General features: G+C 38.1%; 1 protein-coding gene across 1 annotated transcript in view; it reads left to right on the forward strand.

The window, feature by feature from the left end:
• Window positions 1-24400, forward strand: part of RAB10 (RAB10, member RAS oncogene family) — an 87620-nt gene that overhangs the window by 36328 nt on the left and 26892 nt on the right. The window contains exon 2 of the mRNA XM_036090270.2: window positions 21837-21897. Within this exon, the coding sequence (XP_035946163.1) occupies window positions 21837-21897 (61 nt within the window). The remainder of the gene's footprint in view (window positions 1-21836; window positions 21898-24400) is intronic.

The raw sequence follows: 24400 nt of genomic DNA on the forward strand, positions 1-24400 counted from the left end.
TAGAGCAGCTAGTTAAAACAGTATGAGAGTACAGTCTTCCTGGAGAATTGAAGAAAATGTCGAGATGAAATAATTGAAGATTGGAATATTGGTAAGAAATTAGAGAATATTATGCTCAAATTTTATTAGTATCTCCTTTTTTCCCCCCACATCAAACATTCTTAACAAGCCAGTGCCTTCTAAATTCTTTAGTGCCAAAAGAACTGTCCTTCGTTTTCCAGTAGGGAAAATGGTCCTCATTTCCTCCATTAAGTCATTTATTGCCTGATTCCATTTGAAGATCCTCCCCATCACCTCCTCCCACTTCTCTATGGAATAAAATGGTTTTGTGCTTTGGCTGGTGTCCTAAATGGATCAGTGCAGATTTAACTTGTTTAAGCAGATGTTTTGTCTCTCTCATAAATAAGCTTGGGAAGAGGCTGTTTAAAAGGCTTTTTTTTTTTTTTTTTTTAAAGATTTGTTTATTTGAGAGAGTGCACGCACACATGTGTGCGAGTGTGGGCGGGGGAGGGGCAGAGGAAGAGGGAGAGAGAGAAACTTAAACAGACTTCCCACTGAGCACAGAGCCTGACACGGGGCTCGATCTCTTGACCCTGAGATCTTGACCTTAGCCGAAACAGTCGGACGCCTAACCTATTGTGCCATCCAGGCACCTCAGGTTTTTTTTTTTTCTTTCTTTTTTAAGACCAAAAAAAAGAAAACATTAAAACCTGAGCTGAAAGTAAGAGGGGAAGAGAGGAGGTAGTCAAGTAAATTAGGAATTTAAAGTGGTAATGTTTTATCTAATACAGAATAAACAAATGCCATTGCAAAGTATTATTCTGATGTGAGAGTATAATGGCCAAGTGACAAGTTGTCATACTATGTGGAGATCAGCATTATTCATTAATAAATTTGAAACAGTTAATTAAGTCCTAGATTCTGAAGATTTGGTGGCCTTTGGAGATCATATATGAACTCATAATGATCCAGAAAAACCTTTCATAATGTGAAAAGTTTTAAAGATCCACAGAAAAGGATTGAAGGTAGAAATTTAAGCAAAGGGTTAGGAGATAAGTGAGCAAGTGCTGGGAAAGTTGAGAAGAGTTACTAACCTAACAGTCATGCTGCTGCATGGGATACAGTTTGGGCTGGATCAAGGAGCTGTGTCAGAAGAGTAAGATAAGGGCAGGCCAAAAAGAGGATAGACAGTTCGACTCACAAGTGGCAAAACATTAGACTGGAAGAAGCCTGAAATTAAGTAGTTAGAATAGTCAGGACCGCCTTAAGAATAGCTTAACTGAAAGCTTGTTATGTACCCTCCTAGACTTTCTGCACATGATCTTATCTAATCCTTTCAACATCTTGGAGATGGAAATTATAATTCCTACTGTAGATGGAGAGGCAACAAGAAAAGGTCTAGAAAGGTTAAAGTTTCACCCAATGCGACATAGCTAATATGTGGCAGAGCCAGGAGACCATGTTTATCTGCATACTCTTAATCATTATGCTACATACAGCCTTTCTTAATTCACTGTCAACACCATACTTGTATTTGCTTGTTGAGGTGTAGTTTATAACCTAATAGATCATAAAAATATGATTGGAGTAGCTTTGTGTAGGAATCAAGATAGATATTTGAGGCAGCGTGACTCTTGGTGCTGTGGTACCTGTTCAAGAACATAAGGTACTGCCATGTTCTGGAGAACGACTTCTGGAAGGTGCCTCCAAAGTTTTGGGTAGTGGAAGTGACAGCAAAAGCAGCAAGATAGTGTTTCATCACAGAATTTACTTGCTCAGTTCTTTGACATGAAAAAGTCTCTCCTTCCTTTTTTAGAAAAGTGTCAAAGGAGCTTATAAAGAGCTTAGGAATAAAGGAAATGAAGGAAATTCATTAGGGACTTGAGGAATTAACTACACATGCCAAATTTAAAACTACTTTTGGAAATATATGACTCCAGTGAAATAAATCTTATGGCTTATGTGAAAGCAGAAAGCTCATTAACTTCTGCTATACTAATTTTGAATTCAAAATAATTAAGAGACAGTAAGTGTGAAGAGCTTTTGATTTTTCAGAAATCTTGTTAAGGTACAAGTGTAAATTGGTTATTGTTTTTCATTTTTGCCAAATTGGGTAGGTGGTAAAAGGCAAAATGCCAGATAATACTTAAAATGCTACATGGGTATTACAAAATAGGTATTAAGGGTGTCTGACTGGCTCTCAGTAGACCATGTGACTCTTGATCTCCGGGTTGTGAGGTCGAGCCCCACATTGGGTGTAGAGATTACTTAAAAATAAAATCTTTAAAAAAAAATACATATATATATGTGTGTGTGTATATATATGTGTATATATATATTAAATTTTAAATTTTCAAATAAGAAAATGTAACTTATTCTAGCAGAGTGAATAAAGATAATACATCTTTTGTGCATAGACAAATATGTTAATTTTCTGTTTTTGAGGTGTTGCTTCTCTTTTATTTTGTGCTCTATTAACTGGTATTGTGGAATTTATTAGATTTCCCAGTTGTCTTTTCTTAACTATATTACTTCTGAGAATCTTAATGAATTAGGGGAGTGTCTCTAAAATTAGTGCATAACAAATAAGACTTTCTTCATCCTGAGTTATACCTATAGATTTGGCAATTCTTGGGCTTTTTTTTTTTTTTTTTTTAAGATTTTACTTATTTATTTGACAGAGACAGAGATAGTGAGAGCAAGAACACAAGCAGGGGGAGTGGGAGAGGGAGAGGCAGGCTTCCCGCTCAGCAGGGAGCCAATGTGGGACTCGATCCCAGGACCCTGGAATCATGACCTGAGCCGAAGGCAGACGCTTAACAACCGAGCCACCCAGGTGCCCAGTTTTTGGGCCTTATTATATACTACTTTGTAACATCACCTGCTTTTGTTGGATGAAGTTATTTTTTGTTAGAATGACTTTTGTTATTTGTAATATAATTTTATTTATTTTTAAAGATTTTATTTATTTATTTGACAGAGCGAAAGAGCACAAGCAGGGAGAACAGCACAGGGAGGGGGAGAAGCAGGCTCCCCGCCAAGCAGGGAGCCCGATGCGGGGCTCGATCCCAGGACCCTGGGATCACGACCTGAGCCGAAGGCAGATGCTTAACCATCTGAGCCACCCAGGCGCCCCTGTAATATAATTTTAATGTAATATAATGTACAGGTACTTTAGAATAGCTACTTTGCTTTTTAAAAGTCTAAATAGAATACAAGATCAATATACAGAAATTGAATGTATCTCTATGGTAATGAAACATCTAAAAATGAAATTAAGACATTCATTCTATTTATACTGTCATCAAAAAGAATCATTTAGGAACAAATTTAACAAAAGAAGTACAGGACTTGTACACTGAAAACTGTTGAAAGAGACTAAAGATCTAAATAAATGGAAAGATACCCATTGTTCATGGATCAGAAGACAGTAGTAAGGTGGCAGTACTGACCAAATTGGTCTACAGATTCAATGCATTTCCTGTCAAAATACTAGCAAGCTTGTTTGCAGAAGTTGACAGGTGGCTAAGATTAATAGAGAAATGCAGAGGACCCAGAATAGCCAAAATAATCTTGAAAACGAAGCACAATGTTGGGAGACACACTACCTGATTTCAAAAGTTAAAGCAAAGCTACAGTAATGAAGACCGTGTGGTTCTAGCGTAAAGGTAAACATTACAGATCAGTGGAATAGAATTGAGAGTCCAGAAATAAACCCTTACATTCTGATCAACTGAGTTTTGATAATTAAATATTAAGCATTCTTATATGCTATCCTTTCATTTACCTTTCTGTCTTTACTTTCTCAACTTCCTTCCATTACTTAAATCAACAAGTATTTATTGCTGAATATATAGGATTAGGTGAGATGTTATTTACTCACATCCATCTGGCCTGACAGAGCTGGCTTGTGCTACTGTAGGACTAGTAACCTAAGAGAATCCAGTTTTTAATAGCAGTTAATGAAGAATGAATATGTATATGAAGTGTATATATTTATAATTCAGTATCAGTGTTACTCTTGTTGGTGGCTGGATCAGCATAGTAAAAAAATAATTTGCTTTTTAATAATTATATAACAAAAGAAAGCTAATTAGGTACAAAATCCAGGTTACTTCAGCTTTGTTTCTTCAGTCTGTAATATCAAACTGCCAGTGTATCATCATGAAGATATGTGAGAAATACTATCTGTCACACATGAAGAAACAATAATAGCTGTATTATTTCTGAACTTTGAATTATACTTGTTTTAAAGTGTCTTCTTTGATTAAAAAAAAAAAAAAAAACTTCCGTCATTCAAATACTTTAATTGTAGCCCAGCAAGTTTTCAGTGAATAAAAATTGGCTCTAAAGCTTTGAAAGAATGATAATGCGCTAATACTGTAGACCACAACCCTCTGGTACAATAGAAGGTGGGGGACTTGGGCAGAGGCTATAAACTCCCTGAAATTGTACTCCAAATTTTGTATATGTGCAGTTTGGTGTAAGGGTATGGGCAAAGGATCCATGATTTTCATTAGGTTCTCAAACGATTTGAAACATATTCCAACAAAGATCAAGGATTACTTAATCTTTAAAAGACAATAAAGCTTGTTGAGAACTTCTGGACATTATAGAGTAACAGGTACCAGAATAGCCTTCTGGCTATAAACTGCTAGAAAACCGGACAAAACATGAAACAACTGTTTTTAAATATTTGGTAACAGCTGGGGCAGAAATGCAATCCTTGAGAGAAGGAAAACAAAGAAATTGAACCCAACCTGATCACCCTGGCTTTCTGTCTGAAACTGGATTCCAGTGCAGGATCTAAGCAGGGCAAGGCAGTCTTGTTGGGCTAAGGTGATAGAAATCAGAGTAGAGAGAGACCAGGGAGGCTGGAATTTGCAGGATTGTTTATCATAGACGATGGAGTTATGGGGGCGCCTGGCTGGCTCAGTTGGTAGAGCATGTGACTCTTGATCTCAGGGTTATGAGTTCAAGCCCCACTTTGGGAGTGGAGCCTATTTTAAAACTTTTCTTGTAAAAAAAAAAAAATAATAATAAAGAAGATGGGGTTCTATAGACAGTGAGATCCAGAAAGGAGTCCCTTTGAATCTTTGCCTGTATAGTAAGATGTGTGGGACTCCACGGCTGGGCAGAAAACAACTATTAGGGGAAGAACAACTACCAGATAGCTGGTAGAAGTATTGAGACTTAAAATGGGTTGGGATACATTCTAGTTCTGACCACCCTGAATAGAGAGAACTTACTGACAATCAGGACCATTTGGGGGAGACCCCAGAAATGGTACTCATTAGGAGTAGGGCTAAAGTAATTCTGGAGAAAAGGCTGCTCTCGCCCTACCTTAAAACTGTGCTGAAATGGGCGCCTGGGTGGCTCAGTCGGTTAAGCGTCTTCCTTCAGCTCAGGTCATGATCCTGGAGACCTGGGATCGAGTTCCACATCCGACTCCTTGCTCAGTGGTGAGTCGGCTTCTCCCTCTGCCCTTCCCCCTACTTGTGCGCATGCTCTCTCTCTCACACTCAAATAAAAATTTAAAAAAAAAAAAAACAACTCAAAAACAGATCTCTAAAGGATTAAGCTGATTTTCAACTAATTTAGCTGCTCATCTGAACAAAACTCAACATTTAAAAAATCTATTCATTAGGGATGCCTGGGGTGGCTCAGTCAGTAAAGCGTCTGCCTTCGGCTCAGGTCATGATCCCAGGGTCCTGGGATTGAGCCCCACGTCAGGCTCCCTGCTCAGTGGGGAGCCTGTTTCTCCTGCTTGCTGCTCCCCCTGCTTGTGCTCGCTCTTTCTCTGACAAATAAATATTAAAAAAAAAAAAAAATCTATACATTAACAAAATATATAAGATGCAAAATATATATAACAAAATATATAAGATTATATAAGATATATAATAAAAATACGTAAGATGCACCTAATTTGAAATTATTAGACATATGAAGAAATAAGAAAATGTAATCCTTAACCAGGAGAAAAATCAGTTGATGGAAACAGACCCAGAAATGACAGAGATGATAGTTTTAGAAGACAGAGATATGTTGGAGCAGTTAAAGGAAAGCATGAAGATGAAAGAAATATAAGATGTAAAAAAAGACCCACTGGAACTTCTAGAACTGAAAAATACAGTATCTGAAATGATAACTCCAGTCGATGGGGCTTAACAACAGATTAGATATACGGAAGAAAATATCATGGGTAATAGAAACTGTCCAAAATGGGGGCGCCTGGGTGGCTCAGTCGTTAAGCGTCTGTCTTCGGCTCAGGTCATGATCCCAGGGTTCTGGGATCGAGTCCCACATCGGGCTCCCTGCTCTGCGGGAAGCCTGCTTCTCCCTCTCCCACTCCCCCTGCTTGTGTTCCCTCTTTCGCTGTGTTTCTCTCTGTCAAATAAAATCTTTTTAAAAAAAAGAAACTGTCCAAAATGAAGCACAAGGGAAAAAAGGCTGGGGGAAAAAAAAAGAGCCTCAGTGATGTATGGGACATTATCAGATAGTGTAATACATTTGCATTTGGAATTCAGGGGAGGGGCTGCAGTTGCCCAAGTATTTGAAGAAATAATAGCTGAAAAATTTCCAGATATGATGAAAGCTATAATCCCTTAGACTTAATGAAACCAGATAGGATAAAAAGAGTCACACCAAGGCACAGCCTAATCCAGTTTCTGAAAACCAGTTATAAAGAGAAGTCTTAAGAGAAGCTAGAGGAAAGATAGACCACATTATATATACACAGGGCAACAGCTGTTGACTTTTCAGGAAAATAATGTAAGCCAACAAATGAACCTCACTTTATTACAATTGAATAACATAACCACACTGAGGGGGACGAAGAGGATAATCAGAGTAACTTTAGAAAACAGTATTTTGTGGTGTGTCTGGGTGGCTTAGTCGGTTGTGTCCAACTCTTGATTTTGGCTCAGGTCGTTATCTCAGGGTTGTGAGATTGAGCTCCTCGTTGGCCTCTGCGCTCAGTGTGGAGCCTGCTTAAGATTCTCTCTCTCCCCCTCTTCCTGTACCCCTCTCCCCTGCTCTGTCTCTCAAAACAAAACAAAAAAACCACAGTATGTTGACTAGATATACTGTAAGACTAAAGATAAAAAGAACTATATACAAGTATTCTAGTTAGTAAATCTACCCTTTCTTATAAGGGTATGGGTTAGTAAGTCTGAAACTGCTTTGTGTATAAACTACTTTATGTATATACTGGGATTGAATATATAAGTAAATATATTTTAGGTAATGACAGCCAGGTATCTAATTGTTAAATGAAGAGGTTACAAGTAAGGAAAGGAAAGAGACTAGAATGAACTTTTTGGTGTTGAATTGGAGGTGTCAGAGGTCTCAATATTAACTTATGGTTTTGTATATATTATACATACAGATAGATAGTTACAGAAATGTATGTATATGCATGGGTTATTTTACATAAATGTATTTCCTCACTCTGTCCTCTGGGAACGTCTACAAGCAGTTACATCCCAGTAGCAATGAGCATACCTTGTGCCCAGATCTTGGACTCTACAATTCTTCAATAAGAGGAACCAGTGCTCTTTGAGCAAAGAGCTGGGATAGGGGCAGTAGAAGATGATCCTGGGACATCTTTGGTGCCAGAAAACAAAGAAGTGCTAGAAAAGGGTGGGACATATCAAAAGGACATAGGAGCCAACCTGAAAGAGCTTCTAATGACCAAAGCTGGAATCAAATAATTATAGTATTGCATTATAAGCAGTAGAATAAGATTTCTATGAGTCCATATTGGCAATAATAAATAATGGAATTCCAGTTATTAAGTGTAAAGCAGTGACTGAAACATAACATCACCATTAGGCAAATTTTACAGTAACAGTTGTCACAGGAACAAATTAATGATGGAAGGTAAAATCAGTGGGTGAAGGTATGATGAGAAGCATGATATTTGCATAGTCTTAGAGTATTTTCTCCAAAAATCTTATTAGTTACAAAGGGAAAAACAGTGAATTTATAGTGGAGAGATATATATATATGTATGTATATAGTAGATACCACCATAACCAAGTTATCAAGGTTAATATCACAGCAGTAAGATACTTGCAATGTATACTCCCTGATAATGAGCTAAGAAAGGCAAAATATTATATCTGTGGTGTTCTTACCAAAAAATGTGAAGCTTTGCTCTAATTATGAGAAGACCTCAGACAAACCCAAATGGAGGGAGATTCTACAAAATACCTGACTAGTATTCTTCAGAATTATCAAGGTCCTGCAAGACAAGAACATACTGAGTAACTGTTACAGATTTCAGGAGGCTTGTCAACTAAATGCAGTGTGGGAATTAGATTGGATCCTGAAACAGAAAAGGACATTAGTGAAAAAACTGGTAGATTAGGTCTATAGTTAATCACATTGTACCATTGTTACTTTCTTGTTTCTGATAAATGGTTATGTAAGTGTTAACATTAGAAGAAGCTGAATGAGAGGTATATGTGGACTCTGTTTTTGCAACTTTTCTTTAATATCATTTAATAATAATAAATTTCTTAAATATACATTTCTACCAAAAGCGGTGTGTGTGAGGCAGTGCAAGCCAGAAGACAATGGAGTAACACTTTTAAAGTTCTGAAGGGAGGGGCGCCTAGCTGGCTCAGTCAGTAGGGCATGCGACTATTGATCTCAGGGTTGTAAGTTCAAGCCTCACTTTGGTTGTAGAGATTATTTAAAAATAAAATATTAAAAAACAGTTCGAAGGCAGAATACTATCAAGTTAGAATTTAATCCTAACAAAAATACCTTTCAGGGGCGCCTGGGTGGGTCAGTCGGTTAAAGTCTGCCTTCGGCTCAGGTCATGATCCCAGGGTTCTGGGATTGAGCCCCACATTGGGCTCCCTGCTCAGCGGAGAGCCTGCTTCTCCCTCTCGCTCTGCCTGCTTGTACTCCTCTCTTTCTCTCTCTCTGTCAAATAAATAAAATCTTAAAAAAAAAATTTTTCAAAAATGAAGGCAAAATAAAGACATTTTCCAAACAAAAGCCGAGAGAATTTCTTGCCGACCATCTTGCACTATTAAAAATGTTAAAGGAAGTTTTTGAGGCTGAAGAAAGTCATTCTAGGTGGAAACCCAGATATACACAGAGGAATGGAGAGGATAAGAAATGTGGGGAAATATAAAATACTTTTTTCTCAGATTTAAATTTATTTCAAAGACAATTTACAAGTAAAATTCAGAAGTACAAGTAGAAGTAAAAAGTGAAAAAAATAATAGCCCAATAATGGGAGGCAGAAAGTGGGAGTTTACTGCTATAAGGTTCTTATGTTAATAGGAGAAATGGGGGCGCCTGGGTGGCTCAGTCGTTAAGCGTCTGCCTTCGGCTCAGGTCATGGTCCCAGGGTCCTGGGATCGAGCCCCACATCGGGCTCCCTGCTCGGCGGGAAGCCTGCTTCTCCCTCTCCCACTCCCCCTGCTTGTGTTCCCTCTCTCGATGTGTCTCTCACTCTGTCAAAATAAATAAATAAAAAATCTTTAAAAAAAAAAAAAAATAGGAGAAATGGTATAATGCTGTTTGAAGGTGAATTGTGCTTAGTTAAAAATGTATATTATAAACTCTAGTGCAACCACTAAAAATATATTACGACTATCTAATAAGCTACTAAGTATAAAAAAAAAGCTCAGGTAGCTATATTAACATTAGACAAAGTAGATTTCAGAGCAAGGGATATACTTCCAGGAATAAAGAGAATTTTTTTTTTGTAATGATAAAGGTGTCAGTTTATCATATTTATATGCCTAATAACAAGGTTTCAAAATACTTGAAGCAAAAATCAACAGAATTGGAAGGAGAAATAGAAATATACAGTTATAGTTGTATATTCACCATTCCTCTGTAGTGATTGATAGAGTAAATAGACCTATATTAAAGAAATAGAATCTTTTTTTTTTTTTTTTTTTTTTAAGATTTTTATTTATTTATTTGAGAGAGAGAGAATGAGAGAGAGAGCACATGAGAGGGGGGAGGGTCAGAGGGAGGAGCAGACTCCCTGCAGAGCAGGGAGCCCGATGCGGGACTCGATCCTGGGACTCCAGGATCATGACCTGAGCCGAAGGCAGTCGCTTAACCAACTGAGCCACCCAGGCGCCCAAGAAATAGAATCTTAATTTAAGTTTTTCTGAAAGAAACTTTAAGACCCAGATGGCTTCACTGGTGAGTTTTATCAGATTTAGTTTAAGGAAGAAAATTCTATTTTAGTAGATGGCAGAGGAGGGCACACTTTTCAAATCATTTATTTGACCAGCCTTATCCTAGATACTAAAACCAAAGATATCTCTAATGAACATTGACATGTCCTTCATGAACATGTGCATAAGAATCCTTAACTAAATAATTGCAAAGCAATTCTGGGAACTTACAAAAAGAGTAATACATCGTGACCAAGTAGGCTTTATTTCCAGAATCCAATGTTGATTTCACATTCAGAATCAATTTTAATTAGCTGACTTGATGGGATAAAGAAGAAAAGTCATGATCATCTTAATAGGTATAGAAAAAGCATCTGACAAAATGCAGCCTTATTTGCACATGATACCAGAGCAAACTAGGAGTAGAAGGACATTTCTTCAACCTACTAAATGATGTACAGTTAACATGATACTTTAATGGTGAAGCTTTCAGTCTAAGCTTTCTCTTAAGGATCAAGTACAAAACAACGTTTTATTAGAGGTCCTAGCTGGCAACAATAAGGCAAGAGAAAGAAAGAAATCAGAGGTTCAAAAGGAAGATCATAAAAAAGTGCCTTTTTGTAGACTATCTGATTATGATTACATTCATAGAAAACCCTAAACACCACCCCCGCCACCCCACCCCCAAAAAAAGAGCAGCTAGAATTAAGAAGTGACTGTAGTAAAGTTGCAGGATAAGGTCCGTATACAAAAATAAGTTGTATTCTGCATTTAGCAACAAACAATTGGAAAATGAAACCTTTAAAAGTATTATTTATAATAGCATCCTAAAAAGGAAATAGGAATAAATTTAACAAAATAATATGTAAGACATAGGCACTGAAGACTACAAAATACTGTTGAGAGAACTTAAAGAAGATCCAAATAAATGGAGAACTTCACCATGTTCATGGTTTAGAAGGCTTATATCACTATATTCAAACCCCTGTCTATGTTTCTTGAACACACCAAGCATGTTTTTACTTCAGATCCTTTGCTCTTAGTGTTTCTGCCTGCAACACTCTCCTTAGATATTCACATGGCTTTGTTTCCAGACCTCCTTGAGGTCTTTGCTCAAAGGTCTTTCAGTAAAGCATTCCCTGATTTTCTTGTATAAAATAGCTCTCTCCCCATTCCTGTTTATAGCATTTGTGATTCCTAACATTAAAAATCTTGTTTTATTGTAGTGCCTGGGTGGCACGGTCGGTTAAGCATCCGGCTCTTGGTTTTGGCTCAGGTCGTGATCTCTCAGGGTCTTGAGATCAAGGCCCAGGTCGGGCTGTGTGCTCAGTGCAGGGTCTGCTTAAGACTCTCTCTCCTTCTCTCCCCCTCCCCACCTTGTGTGTGCACGCTGTCTCTCAAATAAATCTTTAAAAAAAAATTTTTTTTAAGATTTTATTTATTTGAGGGGCGCCTTGGTAGCTCAGTCGGTGAAGCGGCTGCCTTGGGCTCAGGTCATGATCCGGGGGGTCCTGGGATCGAGCCCCACATCCGGCTCCCTGCTCCTAGGGGAACCTGCTTTTCTCCCTCTCCTTCTGCTTGCAGCTCCCCCTGCTTGTGCTCTCTCCCTCTATCTCTCTCTGTCAAATAAATAAATAAAATCTTTTTTTTTTTTTTTTTTTTTTTTTTGACAGAGACAGCGAGAGAGGGAACACAAGCAGGGGGAGTGGGAGAGGGAGTAGCAGACTCCCCGCTGAGCAGGGAGCCCGATGCGGGGCTCGATCCTAGGACCCTGGAATCATGACCTGAGCCAAAGGCAGACACTTAACGACTGAGCCACCCAGGCGCCCCATAAATAAAATCTTTAAAAAAAAAAAAAAAAAAAAAGATTTTATTTATTTGAGAGAGAAAGCATAAGTCGGGGGTGGGCAGAGGGAGAGGGAGAAGCAGACTCTCCACTGAGCAGGGAGCCCGACGTGGGGCTAGATCCCAGGACCCTGGAATCATGACCTGAGCCGAAGGCAGACACTTAACCAACTGAGCCACCCAGGAGCCCCACAAATAAATAAATCTTAAAAACAATTTTTTAAAATTTTACTGTCTCCTCTCTCTGGACTGTAAATTTCCTGTCATTATTTTTTTTTTTTTTAAGATTTTATTTATTTATTTGACAGAGACCGTAAGAGAGGGAACACAAGCAGGGGGAGCGGGAGAGGGAGAAGCAGGCCTCCCACCGAGCAAGGAGCCCGATGTGGGGCTCGATCCCAGAACTCTGGGATCATGACCTGAGCTGAAGACAGATGCTTAACGACTGAGCCATCCAGGCGCCCCATCAGTAATTTTTTAATTCCCAGGAACTTCTATCTCATGCATTTCAAAAATTAAAATCAATGAAGTTATATAGCATGCAACAAAATAAAAAAAATAGATAATTTAATTGGACTTCATTAAAATTAAAAGCTTTTATAGTGTCAGTGGAAATTAAAGTGAAAAGACAGCCTACAGAATGTAGGAAATATTTGCAAATCATATGTCTGATAAGGGTCTGGTACCCAAAATGTAAAAAGAATCCTACAACTCAACAACAAAACCTTGATTAAAAAATAGGCAAAGGACTTGAATACACATTTCTTCAAAGAAGATATACAGATGGCCAAGAAGCAGATGAATTGATGCTCAACATCATTAGTCCTTTGGGAAACACAAATCAAAACCACAATGAGGTACTACTTCATATGCAACCACTATGATGACTTAAAATTTAAAAAGGAAAATAATAAATATTGGCAAGGATGTAGAAAATTGAACCCTCATACGTTGCTAGTGGGAATGTAAAATGGTGTAGCTGATGTGGAAAACAGTGGTTCCTCAAGCAGTTAAACATAAAATTATGTTTAATTTGACCATATGACCCAGCAATTCTATTCTTCGTATTCCCCAAAGAATTGAAAAACACGTGCTCACATAAATACATGTATGTGTGTGTTCATACCAGTGCTATTCACAAAAGCCAAAAGTTGGAAACCTCCCAAATTTTCATCAAGAAAGAAGTGGATGGGGCGCCTGGGTTGCTCAGTCGGTTGGGCAGCTTCCTTTAGCTCAGGTCATGACTCCAGGGTCCTGGGATCGAGTGCCGCATGGGGCTCCCTGTTCATCGGGGAGTCTGCTTCTCCCTCTGCTGCTCCCCACCCCACTCCTGCTTGTTCTCTCTCTCTCATGCGTGAAAATAAATAAAATCTTAAAAAAGTAAGTGGATAAATTATGGTGTATATACATATAAGGGAATTTTCATTCATAAAAGAATGAAGTATGATAAATGCTACAATGTGGATAGGCCTTGAAAACATTATGCTAAGTAAAAGAAGCTAGAGACAAAAGGTCACGTGTTGTGTGCTTCTATTTATATAAAATATCCAGAATAGGTAAATCTATAGAGACAATGCAGACATGGTTTCCAGGGAGTCATGGGAGGGGATAATGGAAAGCAGCTGCTTCGTGGGTATGGAATTTCCTTTTGAGGTGATGAAAACATTTTGGAACTAAATAGAGGTGCTGGTAGCACAACATTTGAATGTACTAAATTGTTCATTTTAAAATGGTGCATCTTACGTGAATTTTACCTCAATAGAAAATAGGTAAATAAAAAAATGGAGTTATGGGGGCACCTGGGTGACTCAGTTAAGCGTCCAACTCTTGATTTTGGCCTAAGTCGTGATCTCTGGGTTGTGAGATCGAGCCTCGCATTGGGCTCCATGCTGGATGTGGAGCCTGCTTAATTAAGATTCTCTCTCTCCTTCTCCCCTCCCCCCACCCCTGCACGCCTATGTGTTTTCTCTCTCAAAAATAATAAAAATAAATTTTAAAAGTGGAGTTAGGAACTTAATGTAAGTTAAGAGCTTGTATGGTCTGAAAAAACACATGGAATTGATTTCTGGTTCTGCTACCTGTTAGTTCTCTGACCTTGGGTAAATTAAAGTTTCCTCTTCTGGAAAGGGGAACCCTCTTGCCCTGTTGGTGGGAATGCAAACTGGCGCAGCCACTCTGTAGAACAGTATGGAGGTTTCTCAGAACATTAAAAATAAAACTACACTACGATCCAGCAATTGCACTACTAGGTATTTACCCAAAGGATACAAAACTACAGATTTGAAGGGGTACCTGCACTCCAGTGTTTATAGCAGCATTATTAACAATAGCCAAACTATGGAGAGAGCCCAAATGTCCATCAACTGATGAATGGATAAAGAAGATGTGGTATGTGTGTGTGTACACACACACACACACACACACAGTGGGATATTACTCAGCCATCAAAAAGAATGAAATCTTGCCATTTGCAATGATGTGGATAGAGCTAGAATGTATTATGCTAAGTGAAATAAGTCAGAGAATGACAAATACCATATGATCTCACTCATGTGGAATTTAAGAAAGAAAACAGATGAACGTATGAGAAGGGGGAAAAGGAAAAAAGGAGAGAGAAACAAACCATAAGAGAGAACAAACTGAGAGTTGATGCAGGGAGGGAGGTGGGGGATCGGCCAGATGGGTGATGGGTATTAAAGAGGGCACTTGTGATGATCACTGGGTGTTGTATGTAAGTGATGAACCACCGAATTCTACTCCTGAAACCAATATTGCACTGTATGGTAACTAAAATTTAAGTTAAAAAAAAATAAAATTTCCTCTTCTGTAAATAGGCATATTAGTACTTTTGTGGAGGATATTTTTGGATATTAAATGAGATAGTATATGTGGAATGCTTAGAACACTTAGTAGTTATCCAGTAAATATTATTAGTGTTACTGCTTTTTTTTTTCTCCTGCTATTGGTTTTTATTTTATTTTTCATTTGTAGAATGGAAATAAAAGTATGGGTTAGGATTGTTCTGAGGATTTAATGCATTAATCTGCTTAAAACAGTGCCAAGCACATTGTAAATTCTCAGTGTTTAGTAAGCTGTTACTATTACATGAAAGAATCTTCACAGGAAGCTTTTGCATTCTGCATTTTCACATCTGCATCTAGATAAAGAAACTGAATGTCTGTATTGAAAAGTGGTCTTTTCAAAATTTGTGCTATTATGACAGAGCTAGAGCTAGGATTAGAATGTTTCTTAAATTCCAGACAAAGCTGCATTCAAAGGATTGTGGGTATAGGATTCTTATTTCCTTTCCTGATGTAGTAAAAATACTTTATTTTCACTTGTTAGAAATCGCAGGTATTATTTACCTATGAGTTGTTAAACTTTGTCTGGAGTTTATTATATTTCTGCCTATGTGTTGTGTCATCAGAAGCTAAACTGATACTTATAGTGCTAGAAGTTGCAGTTACTCCTCTTGCCACTGGATGGTGCTTCTGCAGTATTATTAAGGCAGGTATTTTGGCTGATACTGTTTCTTACTTTCCTGAGCAGCTGAAAATTGGTAAAAGTTAGATTGCAGTAAATTGAAATATTCATGTGAGCTGAGTCCCAGGAATCTGTAAAAAACAGAGATTTCCTTTAGAGTGTTTTTAAATAAGCAAAACCTAAAAGAGAATCACTGGTTGGAGCAAACCCTATGATTGCTGTAGTCTGTGGTAATTTAGGAAATGATAGTGTTGCAGGAGAATCTCATTATTTCTCCTGGCAGAATCTTAAAGGGTGATAGATTTTCCTAGCTTCTCTTGGCAGTTGAGCTATTGATTTTGCTCTAATTCCTAAATTTTATCAAAAGCTTTTCTACTCTATCTTTTTTTAAATTTTATTTTATTATGTTAATCACCATACATTACATCATTAGTTTTTGCTGTAGTGTTCCATGATTCATTGTTTGCATATAACACCCAGTGCTCTATTCAATACGTGCCCTCTTTAATACCCACCACCAGGCTAACCCATCCCCCCACCCCCTTTCTACTGTATCTTAAGTATAAGTTTTCCCATACTTAGGTGTTTTGGGGAATGTAGAAAGTACATGCTGGAGTGACAAAGGTATTTACTTGGAAAAAGCACACAGCTGCAGAAGTTGTGTTTGAAGTTACAAGAGGAAGACTGGAAGGGGAATGAGACTGCAGGGGTGGCTTAGGGCCATGCTAAAATATGATCAAATTGAAGTCTTTAAATAGTGGAGAGAACATATTTGTAAACATAACTCCTCCTTTGTTAACCCAATTTTTATTTCTGTTAATGAAATAGACCAGAATTTCAGAAGTCACATAGTATTTCAAGGCCTGTGAGGACAGCAGCAACAACAAATCTTTGCCCTGTGCCTACCTGTGTGTTTCCTTTGCCAAACACTTTTTGGCCTTTTTCTCTATTCCTCAGCACCATATTCCTTAGTCATAGCTTTTAACTTAAAATAAACCCCAAAAACTTAACTTCAGAAATTCTCTCTTGTTGTTATGGGAAATAAGAATCGATTACTCTGATAACACTGGACACTCCTGGTGCCTTTCTCTTCATCTTCTCAAATAGTTATAACACATGTTTTTATTAGCTGTTAAACCAAGTAGTATACTATAATCACTTTTCCTTTCTTGGATGACTTTCTCTTTTTATTGTAATTTACAGTTCCTTCATTGTTACATTCCCTTAGATTTCAAGACACTATTCATACTTTATCCCAAACTCTGCAACAGAATTGCCAAATTCTCTGAATTTCTGTTTTTCTTTTCTTTCTTTTTTTTTTTTTTTTAAGATTTTGTTTATTCATGAGAGGTAGGCAGAGGGAGAAGCAGGCAGGGAGCCCGATGCGGGACTCCATCCCAGGACCCCGATGCGGGACTCCGTCCCAGGACCCCGATGCGGGACTCCATCCCAGGATCCTGGGATCATGACTTGAGCCAAAGGCAGATGCTTAACTGACTGAGCCACCCACGCGCCCCTGAATTTCTGTTTTTTATACAGATTACGTTAATACCATTTCTTCCCCTTCCTCTCTTAGTAGGCATACTTCTTGGAACTTTCCTCTCATTTTGTTCTGTCCTTTTCTGTCCTCATTCGCTTCTGAACTGGTTGTTCTCTAGCCAGTTTGAGCTGCCATTTACCTCACTCTTGGCTGGATTTCTTCTTGTTTTTGGCAAAGCAATCTCCTGGTAGTTGTCTTAGAAAAGATGCATGGGAGCTAACTATTTTGAGATTTTTCATGTCTAGAAATGCATTTATTTTACCTTCATTTGATTTGGGGCTGGATATGGGTTGAAAATATATATATATATTTTTTTTTTTAAAGTAAGCACACTGCGCTCAATGTGGGGCTTAAACTCATGTCCGTGAGATTGAGTTGCATGCTCTCTACTGGCTGAGCCAGCCAGGTGCCCCAGGTTGAAAGTATTTTTTAAAGACATTATCTTATTGGGGCACCTGGGTGGCTCAGTCAGTTAAGTGTCTGCCTTCAGCTTGGGTCATGATCCCAGAGTCCTGGGATCGAGCCCTGTGTCAGCTCTGTCTCCCCCCCCCCCCCCCCCCGCTGCTTCCCCTGCTTGTGCTCTTTTGAGCTGTCAAATAAATAAAATCTTTAAAAAAAAAAGACCCAAAACATTATCTTATTGTATTCTAGTTTTGCTGTTGAAAAGTACAAGTTCAGAGTGGTCACTTTTGATTTTTAATATGGAGCCTAGTTTATGCAAGCTTTTGTAATATCTTTATTCCTGCTGTCTTGAAATTTCATGGTGCTACTACTATGATGTATAGACCTTATTTTATTCATTATGCTAGGCATTTGGTGAGTCAGTCTAAAATAGATTCCTTTGGTTCTGTTTTCTTGCACAATTTTTTTAAAGTTTTAATTTAAATTCCGGTTAGTTAACATACAGCATAATACTAGTTTCAGGTGTACAATATAGTGATTCAACACTTCCATACACCAGGTGCTCATCACAGCAAGTGCACTCTTTAATCCCCATCACCTATTTAACCCATCCCTCCCCACCCACCTCCATTCTGGTAACCATTGGTTTGTTCTCTGTAGTTAAGAGCTTTGTTTCTTGGTTTGCCTCTCTCTCTCCTTTAATTTTTTTTCCCCTTTGCTCATTTGCTTTGTTTCTTAAATTCCACATATGAGTGAAATCGTATGGTATTTATCTTTGACCAACTTCTTTCACTTAATAATACTCTCTAACTCCATCTGTGTGGTTGCAAGATTTCATTCTTTTTTATGGCTGAGAAATATTCCAGTGTGTGGGTGTCTTCTTTTTTTTTAGATTTTATTTATTTATAAGAGAGTGCAAGAGTGTGAGTGGGGTTGAAGGTCAGAGGGAGCATGGGGCTCGATCCTGGGACTGTGGGATCAGGACCTGAGCCGAAGGCAGATGTTTAACTGACTGAGCCATCCAGGCACTGTCTTTATCTTCTTCTTCTTTTTTTTTTTTTCCCCAAAGAGTTTATTTGATACAGAGAGAGGGAACACAAACAGGGGGAGTGGGAGAGGGAAAAGCTGGCTTGTGGCTGAGCAGGGAGCCCCATGTGGGGCTCGATCCCAGGACCCTGGGATCATGACCTGAGCCGAAGGCAGACGCTTAACCAACTGAGCCACTCAGGCTCCATTATCTTCTTTATCCATTCATGAATCAGTGGGCACTTGGGCTGTTTCCATAATTTGGCTATTGTAGATAATGCTGCTATAAACATCGGGGTGCAGTATCCCTGGGAATTAGTATTTTTGTATTTTTTTGGGTAAATACCTAGTAGTGCAATTGCTGGATCGTAGGGTAGTTCTGTAACTTTTTGAGGAACCTCCAAATTGTTTTCCAGAGTGGGTGCACCAGTTTACATTCCCACCTGCAGTGCAAGAGGGTTCCCCCGTCTCCACATCCTAGCCAACACCTGTTGTTTCTTGTGTTGTTGATTTTAGCCATTCTGACATGTGTAAGGTGATAATCTCATTGTAGTTTTGATTTGTGTTTCCCTGATGATAGGTGATGTTGAGCATCTTTTCATGTGTCTGTTGGCCATCTGTATTTCTTCTTTGGAAAAATGTGTATTCATGTCTTCTGCCCATCTTTTAATGGGATTATTAGTTTTTTGGGGGTTGAATTTTATAAGTTCTTTATTCAGGATACTAACCCTTTATCAGATATGTCATTTGCAAATATCGTCTCCTTTTCTGTAGGTTGCCTTATTGATTGTTTCCCTTGCTGTGCAGATTTCTTGTACAGTTTATAAATTATTATTTTCTACATGTCGTTTTCTCTGTTCTTTCTTTAACTTCTGTTAGTTAGATGTCAGACTTCCCAGGTTGATCTTCTAATGTGTCAAATATCACATAAATTCCATTCTTTGTCATTTTGTTATATTTTCTGGGAGATCTCAATTTTCTCTTAGTCTTTCTGTTGAATATATTAATCCCCCCCCCTTTTTAATTTCCAAGAGTTTTCTGATTCAGGTTGATTTTCCTTCCTTTCTCTCTCTCTTTTTTTCCCCATCATGTTTTGAGAAGATAAAAGGAGCTGTCTTTTCTCTTTCTCTGCATTGCCCCTTTTTCCTTCAGGTTCTCTTTTTTGGTTTGTTTCGGTTCTGGTATCTCATTGGAACTTTTGTTGTTCATATTTTGGCTTGAGGCTCTACAAATATGATTGTGGATGCTGCCTGGACAAGTGTGGAGCTTGTCAAGTGGTGAGTTTCACCCTAAGGGTGAAATATCTATATATCTTTTCTCAGGTACCATTTCACTTTCTCTAGAAAACATCATTTATCTGTTTATTCAAATACTTTTTGAATGTCTGCTTTTATGTCAGGCATAGCTGTAGGTGCTGGGAATTTAACTGAATTAAACAGATAAAAATTCCTACCCTTGGACCTTATATTTTGGCTTAGGGAGACAGACAATAACGGGAACAAGTAAATGTATACAGTATATTTGAGGGATGTTAAAGATGAAAAGTAAGGAAGAGGGGTAGGGGTTATTAACAGACAATGGACATGGGGTGGGGGACATGGGGAAATGTTGTTACTTAGGAAAGGATAGTGAGGGGAGGGAGCCATAATGGATGGAGAAGAGATATTCCAAGTTGGGAGAACAGTTATATGCAAAGACCTTGAGGTGGGAATCTTCCTGACCTGTGTGTGGAATAGTAAACAGGCTGATACACTTAGCTAGATCAGAGAAAGATACAGAGAATTATGAGGACAGGGTGGAAAATGGGGAGGTGGGCAGGGTAGGGCCTTATGAACCATTTTAAGAACTTTTGCTTCTGTCTTTGTGAAACATGGGATTTGTAGATAGACAATAAATGGTTATCTCAAGTTTGGAGTTCAAGAGAGTGGTCTGGGCTTTGATATAAATTTGAGAGTTATCAGTGTGTTTGTGGAATTTAAAGCCATGAAATTAGGGAAAATCACCAAGGGAATGAGTGAAGTTAGAAAAGTTCACTCCAAGTTTTGGAAAAGTTCAGAGAGATAAGGAGAAACCAGTAATGAAGATTGAAGAGTGAATGGCCGAGGTAGACAAGGAGAGTTTTTGTGCAGAAAAGAATGAAGAACTGCTTTAACCACTGCTAATTAGTTTGAGGATAGACAACATTGATTGAGAGAGAAACTCAAGGAGTCTAGGATGGTGGTAGTTAGCTTAAAACAGCCTAAAATCTTATTTTCCAGTTGTACCTGGTTTCTATCTCAAAAGGTATGGAACTTTCAGACCGTGTCCTAATTTCACCTCCCTTCAGGGAAGTTTTCTGAAATAGTATTGGTTGTCAGGTTTGTCATTAAGATTAATTAACAAATTGTATGCCTAATTGGAATTGTTAGTCTTGTTCAGAGTTGGTCTTGACAACTAGGTCACTGTAGGATGATTTTCTCAGTAATTCCGAGAGAAACAAAAATATGGGCTGTGGGTAAAGTCTGAGGTTTATAAATGCCAGGCACATTGCCTTTTTTTTCTTTTTATTTGGGTATGAGAAACTCAACCCAAGCTGAAGATTTTGGTTGGTTACAGTACTTTCACTTCATGTCTTTCGAAGCTCTGTGTTATTAGATGAATAAGCATTTAGTATTTTTATGCCTTCTTAATTCACCCTTTTATCATCTTGAAGTGACCCTCTTGGGCGCCTGGGTGGCTCAGTCATTAAACATCTGTCTTTGGCTCAGGTCCTGGGATCGAGTTCCGTGTTGAGCTCCCTGCTCAGCAGGGAGTTTGCTTCTCCCTCTCCTCCTCCCCCCCGTTGCGAGTGCGTGCGTGCAGACTCTCTCTCGCTCTCTTGCTCTCTCGCTCTCTCGATCTCAAATAAATAAAATCTTAAAAAAAAAAAAGAAATAACCCTCTTCATCCCTGGAGTCTTTTTACTTTGCAAGCTAGTAAAGGCTATATTTTTTTCCTACTAGGAAACATTTTTATTCTTTTGCATTAAAATATTAGATATTTTAGGGGCACCTCGCTGGCTCAGTTGGTAGAGCATGCGACTCCTGATCTTGGGTTCATGAGTTCAAGCTCCACATTGGGTGTGGAGCTTACTTTAAAAAAAATTTAGACATTTTAAAGTTTACCTTTTCGTTTCCTAATTGTAAAAAAACTTTCTATATAGCTGTTTCTTCTGCCATGTTGGATCTTCTATTACTTGAGTTTAAAATTGAATAATTTGCTCAGAATTTGCATACCTAGTGACCGTCGAGCCAAACAAACACAGATTTTAAAAGTGTGTTTTTATTTTTACTCCAGTTAATTTTAGGAGAGCTAAGTTCAGAGCCATAGATACAATTTACCTTTTTTTTTTTTCTGTGTTGTAGGAATAGACTTTAAGATCAAAACAGTTGAATTGCAAGGGAAGAAGATCAAACTACAGATATGGTAAGTGATGCTGATTTACCTACTTTATATAGTAGATTGCCAAGCTCCTGAAGGTTTGGCAGTGAAATCCTTCCTTGTCACCAGTTTAGATTCTGTGAGACTTTCCTTTGTAAAGCCAGCAGTCAAGTCACCTTCTTACAGTGAAGAAAAAAAAATTATGGACATGGAGCACCTGACGGCTCAGTTGGTAGAACATGTGACTCTTGGTCTCGGGATTGTGAGCTCAAGCCCCATGTTGGGTGGAGAGATTACTTTAAAAATAAATAAATAAATATTGACATGGGCTTTATTTATTTTCAGTCCATGAGATCTGGCTGAGTGTTTTACCTTTTCCACTTATTCTGTGAACTTGAGCAAGCTGCATAACACTGTGAGGCTGTATCTTCATATGTAAAATAGAGATAATACCACTTATCTCAAAAGATTGTTCTAAGGATTACATGAGATAATCTATGTAGAACCGTTAGCACCATACTTTACAAACACTCAATATAAAAAGTTCATTGCTTTGACAGTCTTAAACTAAAATACTTGTTTCCTTTAATGTGTTTATAACTTTTTTATAGGCATTATTTTTATTAGTTTGTATAGGATTTGCCCCATAGAAGTAAAATGAAATTCTTTAAATTTGTATTCAAGTATGAATCATAGACTTTAAAATTAGAATAGCAGTATTTTATAGTAAATACTGTTTTACATATATATATATATATATTAACCTATTAAATACTCAAAATGACCCCGTGGGATATGTTAACAGCCTTGTTGAGGTATAACTGACATACAATAACTGTATGTATTTAAAGTATACAATTTGGTGAGTTTACACACATATATAAACCTGTGAAACCATCACCACAATCAAGATAATGAACGTATTCATCCTTGAAGCCTCTTTGTAATCTCTCCTTCCTTCCCTCCTTCCTATTCCTGGTCCCCAAGCAACCATTCTTCTGCTTTCTGTCACTGTAGACTAGTTTCCATTTTCTAGTACTGTATATAAATACAATCATACAGTGTCTTTTTTTTTTTGGTCTTTTTTTTGGGGGAGGGTCTGGCTTCTTTCAGTGTAATTATTTTGAAAATTATCACTGCTTTTTGTGTGTATCAATAAGTTCATTACTTTTTATTGCTGAGTAGTATTCTATTGTTAAGATACATCACAACTTGGTTATTCACCATAAAGCTGCTATAAATCTTTGTGTAGGTATATATTTTCCTTTCTCTTGGATTATCCCTGTTTTATAGATAATGAAATGGGTGCATTTTGAAATAACTAAGGTCTTTGGCATGTAAATGGTAGAGCAGGGATACATTACATGCTCAGATTGTAGAGTTGAGAGTAAAACTGTTCATTACTCTACTGCTTCCTATAAATAGTGCAGTTTGATAGTTGATTTTCCTGCTCTTTCCAGTGCTGTCATTTCTTTATTACCAATCAGTAATTGTGCTGATTTTGAATTCATTGTTATCTTGGGTTTCACTATAAAAGGACCTGTCATAGAATGGTTATGAGAATGAGTGGTACATGTAAAGCACTAAGAGCAATGTCTGATACGTAATTAATGTTTAATAAATCATAGCTATTATTATTTGGCTATCTCCCATTAAGAGGCTAGAACCCTAAGAATAATGACATTTTATTTTAGGATATGAGCAGAGGCGGAAGTTAGCAAAGGAGATTGCAGAGGAGATTTAGAGAATTAGGGGAGAACAGTGTCCCAGAATCCAAAGACAGTTTCAAAAAGTTAGGTATTCCTTTTGAAAGGGAGCTGCAAATAATAATAATTATTATTATTTATACTATTAATATTTATATTATTAGAGAGAACGCAAGTGAGCAGGGGGTTGGGGAGGGGCAGAGGGAGAGAGAATTTTTTTTTTTTTAAGATTTTATTTATTTACGGGTGCCTGGGTGGCTCAGTCGTTAAGCGTCTGCCTTTGGCTCAGGTCATGGTCCCGGGGTCCTGGGATCGAGCCCCACATCGGGCTTCCTGCTCGGCGGGAAGCCTGCTTCTCCCTCTCCCACTCCCCCTGCTTGTGTTCCTTCTCTCGCTGTATCTCTCTCTGTCAAATTAAAAAAAAAAAATCTTAAAAAAAAAAAAGATTTTATTTATTTACTTGAGAGAGCGAGCATAAGCAGGAAGGAGGGTCAGAGGGAAAGGGAGACGCAGACTTCCCACTTGATCTCCAGCACCCCGGGATCATGACCTGAGCCGAAGGCAGACGCTTAACCGACTGAGCCACCCAGGAGCTCCGAGAGAGAGAATCTTAAGCAGGCTCTGTGCCCAGATTGGGGCTCAGTCTCACAACCCTGAGATTATGTGAGCTGAAACTAAGAGTTGGGCGCTTCACTGACTGAGCCACCCAGGTGCCAAAGGGAGCTAATAATTAGAAGAGTAGGATATGTTTAACCAGAATGTCATTACCTGACCATGTAATTAGAGGTATAATCTTTATAACATCTTTAAAATTTAATACAAATTTAAAATGTAGACATTTT

The sequence above is a fragment of the Halichoerus grypus genome, chromosome 10 (assembly GCF_964656455.1).
Source record: "Halichoerus grypus chromosome 10, mHalGry1.hap1.1, whole genome shotgun sequence".
In the NCBI taxonomy this organism is placed as follows: Eukaryota; Metazoa; Chordata; class Mammalia; order Carnivora; family Phocidae; genus Halichoerus; species Halichoerus grypus.